The 19,554-nt window shown below is 43.4% G+C and overlaps 1 protein-coding gene across 1 annotated transcript in view; it reads right to left on the bottom strand.

The window, feature by feature from the left end:
• The window catches only part of fras1 (Fraser extracellular matrix complex subunit 1), a gene marked incomplete at its 5' end in the record, with an annotated part of 223,400 nt that overhangs the window by 90,144 nt on the left and 113,702 nt on the right, over positions 1-19,554 (bottom strand). Inside the window, 5 exons of the mRNA XM_079160822.1 lie at positions 3,765-3,905; positions 12,178-12,345; positions 13,137-13,277; positions 13,364-13,504; positions 15,458-15,601. Coding sequence (XP_079016948.1) covers positions 3,765-3,905; positions 12,178-12,345; positions 13,137-13,277; positions 13,364-13,504; positions 15,458-15,601 — 735 coding nt within the window. The remainder of the gene's footprint in view (positions 1-3,764; positions 3,906-12,177; positions 12,346-13,136; positions 13,278-13,363; positions 13,505-15,457; positions 15,602-19,554) is intronic.

The raw sequence follows: 19,554 nt of genomic DNA, 5'->3' as shown, positions 1-19,554 counted from the left end.
AGTCAGCATTCACTGATTTTAAAGTTACTGTAAGAAACTTTTATCTGGTTCTGAACCAGTCTCAGTCTAGTCCTGATCCTCTATCAGAACCAGTCTCAGTGTAGTCCTGATCCTCTATCAGACCTCCATCAGTAAAGAGACCATCAGAGAGAAGATGGTCTGTTTCTATAGAGTTATTCTTAAAGCTCGTCATCGGAGCCACCGGGTCGGATTCTGGTGAAACCAGATGAAATCATGCAGGTTCACCAGAACCTCCTTCAGCTCAGCAGAGACCGGTCCACCGTGGACAGACCCAGATCCTCCAGCAGAGACCGGTCCACCGTGGTGCTGGTGCTCTAAAACACTACCACTTTAGTCCACAGGGACCGCCAAAATCAACATAAAATCAAAGTTCCTTGTCGTCACTTTAACACTAACCAACATACTTATTTAAAGCCGAACCATTCTTCTTTTCTATACCTAATCAAGTTGTTTTGTTGCCTGAAAATGAAGAACTAATTAAGTTGTTTTGTTTTGATTTACAAAGTTATTCATGTCTGTAAAGCTGCGACTGTAACCTGGGAGAAAACGCGTTTGTGTCGAAGTGTAAATCGATGCAGTGACGTTGTGTGAGAACGTAATTGTGTAGGAGACGCGTTCGGCTCCTCTTCCTTCACCGGCTAGTCTCCAGGAAAGAGGCTAAACAGCTCCGTAGAGCCGCAGAGTTGACGATAATTATTTGTGGCTTTGTTATTACGAGCAGCAACCTTTCACATTACTCACAGTCATCTGAGCCATTATAAAAGTATTGATCGACGGAGCTTTAACTACGCACTGTGTCGTATTGCAAAGCATGAAGAAGTCACCAGCATCTAAACTTTGTAGTAAAAGTTTACTCTCTTGAAGACAGGAATACAATAGTTCTTCAGGGTATCTGGGGAAGCTTTCTAATGAGCCAATCAGCAGTGAAGGAGTTCAGGCCGACTAAGCAACCGGGCCCCGTTTAACGTGAAACCCCCAGAGGGAGACGGAGTCTGAGCCCATCGTTCTTCCTTGCTTTGCTAGACTATCCGTCTGCCATTTCAATTACTCAGCCAAAGTTTGGAATAAAGATAATGTATGAAGGGATTCAATGACAACAGGTTTCTGTTTTTCTCAAGATAAACTATAAAAACTCTGTATGCGGGTAGACGGGAGCTGGGAGGGGTCGTCTCGCTTCAAACCGAGCCGATGTAATGAACGGGAGATAAGAGCAAATGGATTCTCATTAACAAGGTGGCTCAAAGAGGGGGGGGGGGGGGGGCTCTGTTCAGTGGTTAACATGCTGTGGGAGCTTTTGTCAGTGAAGAAATGTAACTAAGTACATTTACTCACGTATTGTACTTAAATACAATAATAGCAGTTTACTAGAGTATTTCCATGTTATACTACCATCTACTCCCCGACATTTTAGAGGGAAATATTGTACTTTTTACTCCACATGATGCAGTATTTCACCAATAACCTAATCCAACTATATTACCGAGACTAGAACATTTGATTGGAATTAAAGGAGCCGCACTAAGCTGAGCCGCACTAAGCCGGTTTAAGTCCTATTTATCAGATCAGCCAGTTTGTTAAGTGCACGATGAATCCTCCATGGAGTTCCACAAGGTTCTGTGCATTTTATTAACCTTATATATGTTTCCTTTAGGCAATATTATCAGAAAACACTCCATAAACTTTCTTTGTTATGCAGACGATACATAATTATATCTATAGGTCAAACCAGACGAAACCAACCAGCTCGCTAAACTTCCAGCATGTCTTAAGGACATAAAAGCCTGGATGACCTGATGACCTGATGACCTGCAGCTTCCTGATGTTAAACTCAGTCCAGACTGAAGTTATTCTACTAGGCCCAGAACACCTCGGACACCATTGCCCTGGCGTCCAGCAGCACCGTAAAGAATCTCAGAGTTATCTTTGATCAGGACACGTCCTTTAACGGCTACGCCAAGGACTGACGACTTTACCAGTTTAGTCGTCCTAATTCGTCGTTATTCTGCTCACTACTCTCCTTATAGGAATCATTTATCTCATGTGCATTGAATACGTTGGAACTCTGTTATGTTGTTCATTCTGTACACATGACATCTGTCACACGTCTGTCCGTCCTGATAGACTGTGGATAAGTGGAGAGCAGGGTCGTCCTTCAATCAGAGGATCGGCGGTTTGATCCCCGGCTCCGCTAGTGGAGAGTTTCTGATGTCGGTCGGCATCAGATCTGACCTCGATGCTTCCTTCTACTTGCTGTGCTGTTAATCTGGTCAAAAGGTGCTTCAAACACAACTACTACAACAGTCATTTCTAGAAATTGTACTTGATAAAATTCACCTTCACTGATCCCACTTCAGCACCAAGCTGTAAAAAGCTTTCACCGCTGACTTTCCCCCGAAAATACATCGAACACAAGCAGAGTTTTTAACATTTACCTCTGTGGCTCTGGGCCAAATTAATAAATGTGTAATATCAATGCTTTTTTTATTACCCTGACTAAATTAAAAGCTCAAGTCTGGACCCAAAAACACCAGGAAGCCGAAACAAACCTTTAAACAGCTTCTGAAGAAGCTCTTCTCTTATAATAAGGATCATTTACAGTATCGCCTATTTTCAATTAAAACGTGGTTTATTTCTGTTATTAAATTTCCCTGTCCTTACGAAGAAAAATGTGACTTTTGTTATGGGTGATAACACTGTTGTCCTATAAATCCTGCCTTCGTTTTAAATGCTCACCATTAATCAGAACTTTTTCCTCATTATTTCTGCCTGCATTAGACGTCCTAGTAATGCTCAGAGGCTATTTCTTCCCATCCAGCAAAGCGTCTCAGAGGTGAAGTGCACCCGTCAAAGAGGGAAGAACGTTTCGTACGTGTTTTCTTGATTACACTGTGAAAACAACTGTATGTGGGTCAAAGAAGGTGAGACAACAATTGCAAAGTTTTACAGCCTCTGTAAACCGCTAAAGGAAATACAAGTCCATGAACAATGGTCTTAATCTGGAGGAACAATTATCTTGATCATTGTCTCACTGGTTTAGAGGCACCGTTAATAACAATGACAACAGTGATCTGGGTCTGTCCACGGTGGACCGGTCTCTGCTGGAGGATCTGGGTCTGTCCACGGTGGACCAGGTCTCTGCTGGAGGATCTGGGTCTGTTCATGGTGGACTGGTCTCTGCTGGAGGATCTGGGTCTGTCCACGGTGGACCGGTCTCTGCTGGAGGATCTGGGTCTGTCCACGGTGGACCGGTCTCTGCTGGAGTCTGAGCTGAAGGAGGTTCTGGTGAACCTGCATGACATCATCTGATTTCACCAGAATCCGACCCGGTGGCTCCGATGATGAGCTTTAAGAATAGCTCTATAGAAACAGACCATCTTCTCTCTGATGGTCTCTTTACTGATGGAGGTCTGATAGAGGATCAGGACTAAACCGAGACTGGTTCAGGACCAGTTAAAAGCTCCTCACAGTAATCTTTAATGCAGACCTTTACTTGTGAGTATTTCTACACTGTGTTACTGCTACTTTTACTCTTTCGCCTCTCTTGCACTGCTATCTTTGTGAGGACCAGCTTCTGACCTTAAACGGAGGACATCTTCATGAAGTGAGGACATTTCATCCAGTCCTCACTTCTTCAAAGGGCTGTATGAGAGTTTTAAGGTTACGGATTTGTCAGGAACAAGAGGATGCATTGTGTGTGCTCAAGTAAAGACTAAGAATGTGTGTGTGTGTGTGTGTGCTCTCACCTTCGCACAGGTTGCTCTGGATGAAGAAGCCTTGTGGGCTGGTGGGGACACAGCGGCCCTCGTGCAGGCAGGACGGGGAGAGACAGGCTGTACAGTTGTCTGCAGATGAACCAGTGCAGTGCCGGCAGGAGGGATGACACTCTGAGAAGGACACAGACGGACACGTTTTATATTCACCGCAAACAAAAGAGGCCAGAGACAGAGGACGCTCGCTCCTCAGGAGGTGACTCCTCGCTACCTTTCTACTGACACAACAACACTTTACTGTGTCAACGTACTTTTCCCGAATGTCCTGGAAAATCTTTTGTTTTGTCATCTTGATAATGAAGCACTTAACAATTAACCAGCAGCGTACTGTCATGCTGTTTACCTCCTCAGAGAGCTGTCACTGATTTATTACTTCACTGTCTTGTGTTTTTAAAGTGTTAATATTATTACTACTATTATTTAAATTAAAGAACACTTCACTCATCTTCAAAAGAGCAGAAACGATTTATTCCAGATTTAGCTTTTAGCTGATTTCCATCTGCAGTCCCCGAGCAGGAAGCCATTCATTTACATGCAACACCATGACGTCATCTCCATCACACCAACAACTAGACAGACTACAGTCTACAAGCACATCTCAGCAGATAGACGAGAGCACATTCATTCAGTACAACTGTACAATTACAATCCATCCCAATCAAAAACCTGAATCCCGGTTAAATTAATATCGACGTCACTGGTGGCTCAATATCGATGTTTTTGCATCATGGGACAGAGAATGAGAGTGTGTGCAGGTTTTAAATCCAGCGCTGGATGAAATGAAATGAAAAAGCAGATTGTGGTTCTGCCCACTTTCTCAGAGCGGAGCTACTACAGGATCCTCAATGTCGGAGAAGTAGCTTTGTGTGATATCCTGAATATCGATCGGGCTTCTGAAGACAGAATGAGACTTAAGAGGTTGTTTTTAGGACCAAATGTTACATCGATTTAATGATCAAAAAACCCTTTATGGTCGGTTTGAGGACGGTCTTACTGGCCTGGGATCAGCAATGAAGATGCAGAAAAATCACAGCATACAAACATGTTTTTGTTGCTTTTCTTTACAAGGTTACTTTATTTTGTCTTTGTACAAAAAGGCTGCACAACTAAATTCAAATCTCTCAAAAGTTGAGAGATTTGACTTTCAAAAGTCAAATTGGATCCAAAATCCTCCCTAAATATTTAACCTCATCAATGTTTTTGACGGTTTGTCCGTTAACACTGATCTGCGGATACAAATGTAGTTTTTGTATATTAGTATTAGTATGTCTTTTTGGTATTGTTTTCTTTATATTTAGGGTAAGACACGAGTCACTCAGCCACTTGTTCTTATACCAGGATTTTAACGCAGCTTTAATCAACCAACTCTAAATGTAGCTTCATCTGACGAGGGTTTGGCCACTGCTGCAACATTCCTGTGCTTCTTGTGTCGTTCACCCTTCCCTTACATGCCTTCTCTCACACACACACACACGCACACACACACACACTGCTGTCCTGAAACAGGCCCTTTGTGCAGCTCTTGATGTCTGCTTTGGCTGCACTATTTTGGCAAATAGCTGAGCGGCGCTAGAGGAGCCATGAGCCGACCTGCTGGTGGCGTCGGCGGGGATGAGAGACAAAGGGCCTGTCACCAACTGGCCAGGAGCACCTACTGTGTGTGTGTGTGTGTGTGTGTGTGTGCGCACTGCATGACTTATTTTAAGTGTACAGAAGATGCACTCAAGTATGTGTGTGTTTATAATTACTCCTCTCTGGGTTCTTTCACAGGGCTGTCAGCTGTATCCGGGTCTTGTGTACACTCTGCATGACAGCCACTGGCAGGAACAGACTGGTGCTCTACCTGAGCCAACACTGCAGCCTGTGTGTGTGTGTGTGTGTGTGTGTGTGTGTGTGGGTGTCAACCATACAGAAAACATTTACCCCATGGGAACACCTCGGCGTCAGAGCGAGGACCTTGAAAAGTCACAACAGTGTCAGCCGAAGCAGTCAATCATCGCCCACCTCCTTCACCAGCAGCCTGTACCCATAATCCCCTTCTTCCTCCGAGAAATGTGACAACTTTAATGGATGGCTGAGATGATAAGACGGACTATAAGTTACCACGACAACAAGTGTGTACATCCATGAAAACACACACGACAAACGCTCGTAAACGCAGTTTACACAAACCTTAATATCACCAGTAGAAAAACAAACGCTCAGAGGCGAGTTGAACAGGCCTCATGTCAAACTGCATAAATATGAGGAGAGAAGAAGAACGATAGCCAGCCTCTTGTTCTTTTATTGCATCTTGGTTATCTAATTTGTTGCGGTGGGCGGAGAGCACACATTGATTCCTGCAATACACAGATTCAGGCGCCGTGTGCAGGCGTTCTCATCGCACATTATCTGGTGCACACGCCTCAGAGAATCGGATTCATTGCTTTGTTTTGTGCTGATGGGTTCACAATATGAGGCGGAGGAGCGGTCGATGAGGTTGTGATTTAGTTTTGGGGGGGGATGGGAGCGCTCCTTTAAAACGGGGCCGATCGTTGCGTTAGACGTCTGCGAGCCACAGACGCCGGAACACGGGTGGAGCGTCGCATCTCATTCCTCTGAAGTGTCATCGCATCGATTCTCTGCTGTGTTGTGGTGCGCTAGAAGTCCGGACCACTTCTAAGACAGAACACTGACTAAACTAACTCTCCCGGTCAAGTTCAAACAGGGAAACAGCAGCTGACGTAGTCGTCATTATGTCATCCATTGGTTTGTGGACTGTGTGGCAGGTTATGAAGCCTCAATTTGGGCGTCGCCATCTTGGTTCTTGCAACCAGTGGACAGGAAGTGACCATATCTGGACTGAGGAGGAGCGACGTAGAGACACCGTATACGTCTCTGGTAGAGACCTGTCAATCACTGTGTAGCCCCGCCCCTAAAGCATCCCCTGCTTTATGGTCTGTTTGACTCTAAATGGACCATCATTTACTACATGAACATCATGCTGTATTGAAGAAGACTTGAAACTAGAGATTGAGACCATAAACTCATGTTTACAATGTTTACTGAGGTAATAAATCAAGAGAGAAGTAGTCATTTTCTCATAGACTTCTATACAACCAGAGGAGTCGCCCCCTGGTGGAGCGGGGCACTGACCAAGTGGACTTGTTGGTAGTGAGAACAGTTTCCTTGTCTTCTGGTTTCTATATAAAGCTTGTGCTGAAAGTTAAGACAGAAGTAAATTAAGAGAAGTTGGAGGCGTTTGTTGACCTCAGTGACTCTCGCAGTAACCAGGCTTTGATTCTTCTGTTCTGATTCATCAAACCAAACTGGTCACAGGAGCAAGAGGCCAGAAAAACAACAACTGGATCTTCAAAAAGGCCAAACAAGATTCAGACATGTGGAGAGGATGGAGAGAGGACCTCACAGCGAAGGCCTGCGAGAGGAGAAAAGAGACAAACAACACAAGAGCATTGCCTTTTGTGTTAAAACCATAACCTCTAACTGAGTCCGACTGTGAAACAGCCGTACAGTACATCGTCCCGTACCACCGTTACTTCACCTGCATGATTTGACTTATAAAACATCAACCTTCCACCTCATGCTGTGGCTCCTGTCTCCCCCCAAAACACACAAACAACAGTGCAGTTTAAAAGGCTCAGAGGCTCTGCATGTCTCTGACATCATCCAGCACAGCTCAGGTGCGTGTTTACACTTCCTGTATGCGACGGTGAGCTCGCGGCTCGACCTGTCTCGCGGAGCGGCATCGAACCTCCTACACACCGACTATCTCTGTCTGCACCGGAGGGCTGCAGACTGCAGAGGAGGTCGGCTTTGTCTTTCAGTCCTGCTCTCAGACACCTGACAGCTCGTCAGCTCAGACCCACTCACTGTGCACCTCACTGTGTGTGTGTGTGTGTGTGTGTGTGTGTGTGTGTGTGTGAGTGAGAGAGTCTAATGCGCATGTTTACATGCCTTCCTCCCCCGCTTTAGGACAGTAGCTGCTGAAGAGGTCTGAGTATCTGTCAGAGCAACTCACACACACACACACACACACACACTCTTGAACAACAGCCTCCATTGTTCCCATCCAAACACCTGAACCCACTGACACTCCACTGAGGGAAACCGTTGCTTCTAAGAATAGAGGCTGAATGGAAGAACTCTGTGTTTCTGCGGAGTGGAGCTTTGATGACTCGTCGTTTATCCCGCTGATCCTGGGATCGCCGTGTCGAGCCTCGTTTAGGAGGTTTAGGAGTGGAAGAGAAGCGGCGGACATGTTGGCTGATGAACACCGTGACTCTGTGCTGAGACAAGCAGTTCTAATCCAATGTTCTTTCTTTTTCTTTTTTTTTACAAACACAAAGATTTCTTTCCAAAGCGTCAGCAGGACGAAAGCAGAAATCCAATATCTGATTTTCTTTTAAATGTCGCTGAGACATAATTCAAATCACATCACTGAAGATGCTGCTCTATTCATAAACGGGTGTTTTTTTATTGGCCGATTCCCTTCGTCGCTTGAAAGTCATAACTGAAACAAGTCGAGCATAAAACATCAAACATGCAGAGCGTGATGTGACGTTAGCAGTCTAAGCCCAACAAGGATTCATTTCATCTAAGATTAGTTCAGCAAAACTGGGTTTAAAATGAGTAAATCCAGATTTTAAATAAAGCAGAGCTCTCTGTTGCACGATTGTGCTCTAAACTATAATCTCAGTTTAGTTAATCAGAGTTTATTGAAACCAGAATGAAATAGAAGTAAGAAAGCTATAAAATGATTCACGATGGCTCTAATTCCTTTGAGGCTGAATTTATGAAGCAATATGACCAAATAATAAAACAAATAAACAGCAACAGCACAGTGGAAACAAAGCAGAGCTGGAAACAACTCAAACGGTTGATTCTGTCACTTTCTTCGAGGAACTTGATTGTGTTGCTCAATCCTCAAAAAGGGAAAGATTTTAAAAGTTAAACCTCCTCAAGTGTACGTTTAACGTTAATGCTGGTTCACAGGTTTATTTGGAGCTTAAAGTGTTGTTGCAACAGAATCAAATGTAATCTGAATTTAGAGTAAAAACTTTTGTGGAACATGATTTAATCAGGATTAAAAATGTCCTAAATGTAGTTTTTTGAGGGCGGAGCCTCTGACGGCTCAGAGGGAGTGTCTGATTCACCCTGCAGGTCTCTGGTCCAGGGGACTGATGCTGACCCTGATGAACCCAGGTAAATAAAAGAAGTGCTTACTTGCACTGGAACAACGTTAAGTGTCCATTACAGCTGCTTTTCTGACTGTATTTCCTGCTCCTGGTTCATCAGGTGTTTGTCCTTTGATTCTGTCTCAGTAGTTAGTGAGAATGTTTGCTTTGCCAGACTTTCCATTTAGTAACAACAGCCTTTAATTTAACCCCCCCCCCCTGTATTGGCTCAGTGTTGGGCCCCTGCGATCACGTCGATGAATAGGTGTTAGAGGACGCTCTGACCCGACTACTACGCATCGATAGTGACTGTCTCTTCCAGCACGATTAAGAGAATCCAGTACGGCTAACGGCTAGTCCAGGTAGAGTAACGTGACTCTCCTCCGGGTGCCCGGCGCCGCTCCGCTCTTATAAAAAGCAAACTGTTGTGAGGAGACACATCACGCTACGACCTAAAAAGGCTTCGGGCCTCAAGTTTCCTTGAACTGAAGCGATGCAGAGACTCATGACTCATACATTTAATTTGCAGGCTGCTCAAGTGTGACGCAAAGTGAAGAATTTGACTTTCTGTATTCTGAAAGAAAGGAGCCCGGAGGCTGCAGAGATCCATTATTCAGAAGGTAAAAAAGCTTGATAAATAATTTGCGTCAAGCAGAATCATTTTGTGTCTCCAAAGAGAGGCGGCACACTGCGATTTTCGAGACCCGCTGTGACTCGCTCACTTTCTTCACAAAGGAAACAGCACAGGAAGTGTGTGTGTGTGGGGGGGGGGGGGGGGGGGGGGCGAAAAGTACCGACAACAGCAACAAATTACAACGTTCCCGAGCTTCAGGAATCCAGGAAGCCCTGCAGACTTTCCTTCAGGAGCGCCCTGTAATTGACGAGCGCTCGCCGCTTGTAGCACAGCTGTAAGCGGACGCTGAGGACTTATCTGCAAAGCCGTGGGAAAGCCCAATAAACCTACCCAGAATGCAACCTGCCTCGTCTTCAAACTCCTCGTGTCTCGTGTGTCACGCTGAAGTCAAAGAAGTGAGGGAGGCAGAAATAACCTCACACCTTCTGTTCAGTTTCAGGCTTTCATGATAAATAATAGTTCATTTATATTATGAATTATTATCATTATTATGATAACATGTAATTATATTGTTACTACTTTTACGACTGTTATTATTATTATATTGCTGTTGAAGCGTATATATATATTTATTAACACTGCGCTACATCTTGTGTCTTTCACATCTCATAGACTACTCAGACCACACACACACACACACACACACACACACACACACACACACACACTCTACGTAACCCAATCTAATTATATCTATACTCCCGGATTCTTATCATTTAATTACCTACAGTACGTCATCATAACTGCTTTATGTTATTGTCTTTACGTCTGTCTTCCATGTTTATGTCACTACATGTTATTTAGTTGTTTTGTCACAATGCTTCACCCTTCCACCAAGTTTAAGGAAAATGGTGCCGGTTGTTTTTTCTATAATCCTGCTGACAAACAAACATAAAAAGAAACCAGAACCAGAAAACAGAACCTCCTTGGTGGTAATAAGGTAGCATCACCAAAAACAAACAAGACTAAACTACTCAAAAGAAGGAAAAGAAAAAATACACAAATTCTGTTCATGAACATCTAGAGAAACAACCTCCTTCTTTCCTGGAGACATTCAACACCTCATGAGAACCGCTCTCACCGATGCACTCCACAGTCTGTGGAGTAAATTCAACCTGAACGTAAGCAGCAGCTTGAAAAGCCGCCGTTTGGCAGCGTGAGCTTGATCTCATTTCAGCTCACAGCCGACGAAGAAGTGAGCCGAACAAAACGCCAGCGCTGGCGAATGACTTTGGCTTCGGCTCCGCGAAGAGACAGCAGGTAGAACAAATGCCCTCCTGTCTGCCAATAAAAGCGACTGCAGGACGGTCGCTGGGTACCGAGACTGAGGAGAGACGATGGGAGAGCGGCGACGGGTAGAACTTCACAGCACACGGTTAGAAGGTACGAGGGAGGTAAAGAAAACTGATCACGGTCTTTTCATCTCCCTTCTCCTCTTCCTTGTCGTCCCGCTTCATTAAAAAACACACAAAAAAAACATCCCCAGGCTTTCTGGCAAGGAGGTGGTTTATGTGAGTGTGTGTGTGTGTGTGTGTGTTGGTACGCGGGTGATAATTATTCTCACTTGACAGACTGTCCCCTCAAACCTAAAACCAACCTTAAAAATTAGCTGATTACACGCACAATTTCACACTCACAAACAACCTAATCAGGTGTCTCCACACACACACACACACACACACACACACACACACACACACACACACACACACACACGGTACTCTGCATACCTTCCAAACACCAAATCAAGAATAAACTTCCGTTCAAACTTTTAGTTTGGGGCCAAATTGTCGAATTTGTCGAAAGAGTATCATTAGAACTGCATTATAAAATGCAGACTTTTCTTTAATTGATGCTTTTGTGTTTCATCACAAAACTAAAAGCAGCAAAAAGGCCGAACTAAGAACACTTTAATGTCTATTTGTTTTAATCGTAAGTAATATCGTAATCAAGATGTTCAACAATGTTATCACATGTTTTCCTCACATTGTGCAGTGAACTATTCACACGTTTCAGCAATAAAAGCAATAAAATCCCATTTTTAAGTTTTCTCTTAATTTCCAGATCGATTCTGTGCACTAAATAAAGCCAGAACTAAACCGGAGATTCCATTAACATTTGGCTGCAACTAATGTTTATTTTCATCACTGATTACTCTATTGATTTTGTTTTTATTAAGGAACTAATTGTTTGATCTATAAAATGTCCAAAACTTAAGACAAACACTCTTTGCAAGTTTCCAGAACTCAACTGAGAAAAGCTCAAACAAACAAATGTTAAAAAGGATAATCACTTCATAAAACTGCTGTTCATTCATGGACTGATTGACTAATGCGCTCGTTATTTCAGCCCGTGTGCGTCGAGAGAAGCTGCTTGCTCGTTGCTTGCTTTCATTGAGCCTGAACAAACACCATCAGTGTTACCCGATCGGCTTTCAAACCCACAGTGACTCGTGATTGACTTGCTAATTAGCTCGTTAACTAGTTAACAGCTCTCAGCAGGAGGCAGAGACGACGCCGGCTCACCCTCACAGCTGCCGATCCTCTTACAATGACGGAGGAAATCAAACTGCACTCACCTCTGCATGTGTGCATGTAGTCCGGGAAGCTGCGTGCGGGACACCCGGACGTGCAGACGCCGTGCTGCAGGTGAGCGGACTGCAGCAGGAGGGCCTCCGCTGGTTTCGGACATTGGACGCAGTCCGAGGCCAGCGGTCCCACACAGGAGCGACAGGAGGGGTGACAATCTGAAAGCAGGCGACGTGAAAGGTTCAAGTCTTTATTTGTATGATCCTAAAGTAAGCTTTGGTTTAAAATTCTGTCAAACAACTCGAAGATCGCATCATACACTCCTCAGACTCTTCCGGTTCAAAGCTTATGTCACATGCGCAAATCGGCCAATCACAGGCTTTAGTGAGGTTCAAATACATCATGTAAAACTCAAATTCTGATGAAAATGAGCCATATTTTACAGGTTTTTATATAGCCAAAGCTTTCAAAATGTTGCAAAACTGCTGTATTAGATAGATTGAACACTATTAGTGATAAAAGAAGTGAAATATAGAGTTATATAGTATATAAAAAACAATAAAACAACTATATCGGCTGCTTCCAAAATCAGAATTGACGTTGGCTGACCTGTACACCGGCATTGATTTCTCAGGCATACTTCACTCTATCAAAGCCAATTTTTTTTTTAAAAGGACAAAAGACATGTTGTGATATGATTTGGGAGAGTTTAGGCCTCGCTGTGCATCATTTAAAATCAATAAAAGTGCTTTTTAGGCACAAAAAAAAAAACCAACCTGAAAATTCTCAATTTGAGCTGTGTGTAACATTCGTTTCAGCATTTACCAGTAACATATACAACAATATGTATACATATTAACAAAGCTCACATTTATTTGTTATTTTGCCATTTAAATGATTGAAATAGACATTGTAGTTAGCGAGATAAGCCCCTTTGCGTAAGGGTAGGACATTTTCGAGCACAGGGCTAAAAATAGGCCTAGGGTTCAAGAGGTTATTAAGCTCTTACTGTGGCAGGTGTCGTCCTGGGAGTAGAGCCCCTCCCCACAGGCCTCCACACACTGGCCCTGGTGGAGCAGGAGCCCGCCTGGACACGAGGTACAATGGGATACCGAGGAACCCCAACAGGAGGCGCAGGAGCTGTGGCAGGCTGAAGAGAAGTCGGTTTGAAGACGGTTAACACCTTCTCTTCTTCATAGTTACAGACTTACAGGCCGTGTTGGAGAGCGGTCCTACCTCTGCATCTGCTGTGGCTGTCCGGGTAATGCTGAGCTGGACACTGGGAAATACACTTCCCATGATGCAAGGCGGTCCCCGGCAGACAGCTCATGCACATGGGGTTGTCAGGGAAACAGGAGGCACAGGACGAATCACAGGCTGTGAAAGCGAAGCGTGTAAACGTTAATGGACCAAATAACAGCGCAAGTAGCAGCTAAACTTCTCCAGTCAATCGATACCGGCAATCAAGCCTGTTTGTGCCCAGATCTAAAAACAACAACAACAATCATCACAAGCGTTCTTTAAACACGACGTGTGATGTTGTTAAAAATCAGCTTTTTTTGGGGTTCCAGCTGGAAAACAACTTTTTGGGTACCGAACCAATTCGTTTTTTGTGTTGAAATGCAGAAACAGTTCAACGTTAGATGCGACAGGAGGTTTTTATTTTCAGTCTTTTTAAACTGAAAAAGGGTTTTTTATTGAGAACCACCAAGGAAGTTAGTCCAACTTTCTGTTTTAATTGTTAAAGTATGTTGTTTGCTATAGTAATAGATTCAAAAGTGATAAAAAGTTCAGTTAAAAACCAGTCAGAATGTGTCCAGAAAACAAAGTTAACTTATTTAGGGCGCTAGAAGTGTGTGTGTGTGTGTGTGTGTGTGTGTGTGTTCGCGCGTGTGTGTGTGTGTGTGTAGACTTCCACATTGACTTGACCCGTTGTCACGCACACATGCTCAAACAGATCTTTGCCTCCATCTAAACGGAGGCTGAAATCAGTGAAGGTATTCCTACGGCATGCCGGAGGGGACATAAACAAGCAAAGCTATCAAATCTAACCCGGGACGCCCCGAGGAGGAAATCTGAGAAGTTAAAAACCCTTCAGCTCTCTCTCTCTCTCCGGGTGTTGACATTTAAAACCAGACCTCAAAGCAACACACTGGCAAGTTCTAATGGATGTGACCTTTTTTCCAGAAAGTTCCCTGACAGGTTTCTGACATTTCCTAAAAAAAGAGGAGTTGAAGAGTCTCTCCCTCATCAACGCCCTCCAGGTGGCTCTAACCAAAAAGAAGGAGCTCAGCCCCGAAGGAGCGAGCCTCGTCTGGCTTTTTCTTCTTCTTACCACTCAAAAATAGAAACCATCCATATTCATGCAGGATCTCCTCATTCAGAGAGCTTCTGAATCCTCATTAGTGCTAATTAGCCTACTGTATCTTTTTATTGTTTGTTTTCTTACTCTGACTACTGCTGACTTCATCGTTTTGGCGCCGCGTGGAGTCGACGCTGGCAAGAAGCTCCACAGGGAGCTAAAGGAAAAACAAACCAGCCCAAAAACAAACCTTCACCTCCAGTTGACCGCCGACACTCAGCCGCTCATTGTGTCTGATCGTGTTCTCTCTTTACAGCCTTGGCACATTCTGTGACACTTCATTCCTCTGTTTCAATATCAACTTTCACTCTCGTGATGAAGTGATGAAGGGAACAGGTTTCAGATGGATAACTGCGCTTCAGTATGTTGCTTTTAAAACTTTTAATATCACACGTTCTGTAGCCCTATTGACGCTAAATGAACTGTGCCTTATTCTTTTTTAGCCTATTTCTCAAAAAATCATTTTAAGGGTTTAGAATGAAACTCCACTTTTCCTATTTCTAAGGATAATTAAAGGTAAACATGCCGACAGAAGGCCGTCACATTGAAGTATTTTCTGTGCAGCAGAAATTACGTGTAATAGCAGATTTTACCTGAGAGCCTTCTGCAATTTGAAGATTCTCCGTTGAAAAGCCTTTACTTTGTATTACAGATGAACCCGACCGTCTAATTAGTGTACCCGCAGCAGCAGAAAATAGACCACAATGCAATGCAGGATGTGCTCTCTGTGAGGCTGAACGTAATATGTTTATGACACTGTTTTGGGGGGATTCTGGGAAAACACAGAAAACTAGTAATTGAAGTAGATAATTCAGGTTAAAGACAATATGTTTAGATTCACATGAGTGTGTGTTGGGTTAAAGGGCCAGAGGGAGTATTCCTCTTATTCCTAAAATCCAAATACTGTTAAAAGATAACCTGCTACACATCACTGCCACGCCTTCTGTTTGTAAATGGGTCAACTTTACCGTTGCAGACGCCTTCTCGACTGTAGAAGCCGGCGGCGCAGTCGGGAACACATTCCCCGTCTTTGAGCAAGGCAGCCGGGTCCGAACACGACACACACTCCTGCTGGGTCGGCCCACGGCACTCTGAGCAGAACCCGTCACAGCCTGGAGGGAAGACAGACAGAGAGAAACCATGTCTGTCTTTTGAATGCGTCTGTTTTTGTGAAGAGGAAATACCAAAAAATACGGACAAAGAAACCTAAAGACAAATATGTAGAACATGAGAGTTTAGAGCAGTATTGGGTTCAGAAATAATGATCGGGGGGATGTGCAACAGTGTGTAAGAGAATTCACATAATAGAAGAGACACAGAGACAGAGGTCAGTGGGGGTCAGGGCCTTGATGATGAGACACACTGGACCTGAGAGGAACCTGGTATTTACTGTGTATCGTCAGAGAGAAATAGTCTGAAGGCGAGACCCCCCCCCAGGCAAAAATATTGTTTTATATGCATTGGGGCTATTTTGGGCTATTTTGCTTCTTTCAGACTAGACGAAAGAAAACATCCAAAACACACATTCAGGTGTTTGTTTTACTACTTTGTCTTTTTACGTCTGTCGATTTCTCCTAAAATCACCAAAAGTTACCATTACATAATGCCTCATTTGCATATTTAAACATAACTTGTAACACAATAAATGTGAGTGATGAAGTGGTGAAGGTTCATGGTGATATCTATGAGTTCATGTGTTCACCCTCTTCACCTGTAGAGTCTCTAAATGTCTGTAACTGAACTAAACGTCTCTTTAAAGGACGTTTTCTCTGAATGAGTTTGTTCTCAGACTCTGATGATAAATCTCCACTTCAGCAGCTCTTACACACACCAAACTTCACAGGTTCACTCCTCTCTGTGTGCTGAAGGTTCACACAGAGGGGTTAGTTCACACATCACTCACACACTCATTTATACGACATCATATGAATAAAAACATGCTGTTTTCTGATGTCTGTTGACAGTATTGTCAGATGTATGAAGTGACACAAAGAGATCTAAACTTTCTCATATGTCAACAAAATGAAACTTTATTCAATGTTCTCATTTCTGTTCTGGAAATATATTAAACTGAGCACATTAATAAGATAGTGCCTCATTCTACAGCCTGTAAACAATACTCTGAACGACGTGTAACATGTGAGGACTCCTCCGCACTTTACAACACGAGACAACCAAAGAGACGACCGGTGACACTGAAGAGAAGAAGAAGAAACACCGGGAACCTCAGAACCTCGACGCACTTCACACATTAAGGAAACGTTTAAGGTCGTAACAGAACGATGAAGACCGCAGAGCAACTAAACCACACATGGCTGCCGTTAACAGGGGGGTTTATGAGCACCAACAACTGTGTGAGCAGTGGGGGGGGGGGGGGGGGGGGGGGGGGGGGGGGGGTCCATGTACAACTTTAACAGGGTGCTGTGTGTGTGTCTGTGTGTTAGTGTGAACCTATTTCAACACAAACTGGTGCAACAACAGCTGATTTCCAGGCGGCCCTCAGTCTGACAGCAGATGCCTCAGAAACAGAGACAGAAGACACAGACAGGAGTGCAGCGACTACGCTCTGATACAGCCGGCACACAACACATTCACAACACATTCACAACACATTCACAACACATTCACAACACATTCACAAGCTGCTGCTGCTGCTGTCGTCCCGTTCCACAAATGAAACGCACATTAAGGAACCTTTTCAGAGGCCGTCCACAACGACAGGGCTCCTCTTGGATCTCCTCCACACAGAGTTCACGTGCGTTAGAATATCTCTATGAGGTGTTTTGTTCTCACATGATGCTGTTGTTCCCATTAGGATCTAAATAAAGTGTAAAGGTCCCTCAGAGGTTCTTCTAACATCTGAAACGATGTGTTCCTTTGCTTTGTGGAAGCAGCTCATGAATCCATCAATCCTTCCTAAAAGTGTTCAAAGACTCTTTATTTAACATTAGTCATTAGCACTGGTGTTAGCATCACTTCTTCTGCACTTTGTCTTTTTATTTCATTTATTTACTCTTATTGCTATTATATTATATTTTGCAATAGTGTCAGAATTATTTCTTTTACGCTTCATTAATTAATAATTGCTATTTTACTGTTCATATATGTTTATATTTCTAATTATATTGTTTTTTGTTATTCTTCTGTTGTAATCTTTAATGAAACTGGCACAAGAGTTTCCTTCAGGATTAATACAGTTCTGTCTTATCTTATCTTACCTTATCTTATCTTATCTTAACTTATCTTATCTTATCTTATCTTATCTTGTCTTCAGGGGTTGTTTGCATGGATCCAAAAACAAGTTAGGTGACTTTAGGCCTTTTTATGAAATCTAAATTGTTGTCTTGAAGCTTCCTCGGTGTTAGACACTTGTGGCTGTGCTGTCAAATGTCCTTCCTGTTCATGGAAGGATTGTTAGAGGAAGCTGCTGAGTAAAGCTTCTGGTTGTGGATCAAAATGATTCCCCGTTACCCTTTTAGAGCACTCAAAACCCCCCAAAAATCAATCCCGGCCTTGAAGCTTATCATTTGATTTCATTGCTGATACCGGTCCTCCTCACAACTGTATGTATTAGTATCAGATGTAAAGTGGTTACATCCAGTATAGACCACTTAGTACCCACTTCATTTCCTCTTTGTTAATCTTAAGGTACATTTGCATGAGCACAAGCTTCAAAATAAAAAGAAATGAAGAGATCTTTGGGAAACAGAAGGCAGACGTTTGATTGGCAATGAGTTGGTGTTTGTTTGTGAAGTCAGAACAATATCTGCAAAGAGTATATTATAATATCACAGCTTCTTATGAACCCCAGTGAGCATGACCTCGCAAATAGCTGTAAACTTCAAGGCCTTCTTCACAACACAATCTTCGGAGAGCCCATAAAGGTTCCTTGAGGAACTCCAGAGGGTTTGTGAACCCCGGCACTTCCTCCACAAATGTGCTGTAAACTGAATTGTTCTCAAGCTCTACAAAGCCTCAAATAACCTTTGACCTTCTTATTGGTTCTCTTTGGATCTCTGCAGGTACTTTGTTTGGAGAGTGTAGAATATTCTGCTCCGCATGCTCCTCAATCTCCAACTCATTCCTCACCGTGTAGGAAGAAGAAAGCTAAAAATAGCAAGAAGGAAAAGTGAAGTCAAAGGTAAAAGAATAAAGGTAGAGGAAGGGAAGTGAAAGTGGTTTCATTAGGGTGTGAAGCGCAGCAGGATGAGGGGATATTCCCCCGAGGAGAGTGTAATTAATTTAATCAGCACCATTCAAGAAATGCTGATGAAAATCTCACTCAATTAAAGGAAGACGCCAGAAGTTAACCAAAACGTGTTATCGCCAGAAGTTGTTGGAGAAGCAGCGCGATGGTAAATCTCCTGATTCCCTGCTGCTCCTCCAAACAGCTTCTCCTCAGGCAACACCGGTCGTATCTCCTCTCACCCTCTCTGCTTCTCTTTATCATCGAGGCTACGCACATTACCAACCACATCACACACCACCATAAACGCTTTACTTCCAACTGAGTTTTGTCATTTTTGGCATATTTCATTTCAGTTTTATTTCCCTTGATGCTTTGCATTCGGAGCTTTTTTTGGCTGAATTTCTCTCTGTTGTTGTTGTTGTTTGTCTCAAACTTCATCTTTTGATTTAGCAGGAAAACTTCAATACAATTTGTTATTAAATTAGACCATATGATGAGAACAAATATTAGATTTTTAGGGTGAAATTTACCACTTTGAGGCCATTTAGAGAAGAAAAAAAACAGCATTGTTTCTTCACAAACCTCGAGTAGAGATTTTCACAGACTTGAACATCTTCAACAGCCTGAACTCGGATCCAATCTTCAACAAAATTGCGCGGTAACATATTTGAAAGTGACCAAAAAGAGTGGCCGACTCCAAAACACGAAAGCGTGTGTTCTGTGGAAAGCAGGTCATTTAAATACTTGGCTCTGATTGGAGAGTTACTGCCACACGTCCATCGTTTTCACGTCCAGGCAGCTCATTAAAGTCTCATCCTATCGAACGAGGGAAGCTGATCACTGCGACGATCTGCCACCGGTCCACACATACGGACT

Source organism: Pholis gunnellus, assembly GCF_910591455.1.
Source record: "Pholis gunnellus genome assembly, chromosome: 6".
Lineage (NCBI taxonomy): Eukaryota > Metazoa > Chordata > Actinopteri > Perciformes > Pholidae > Pholis > Pholis gunnellus.
This window is presented reverse-complemented; position numbering and strand designations above follow the sequence as displayed.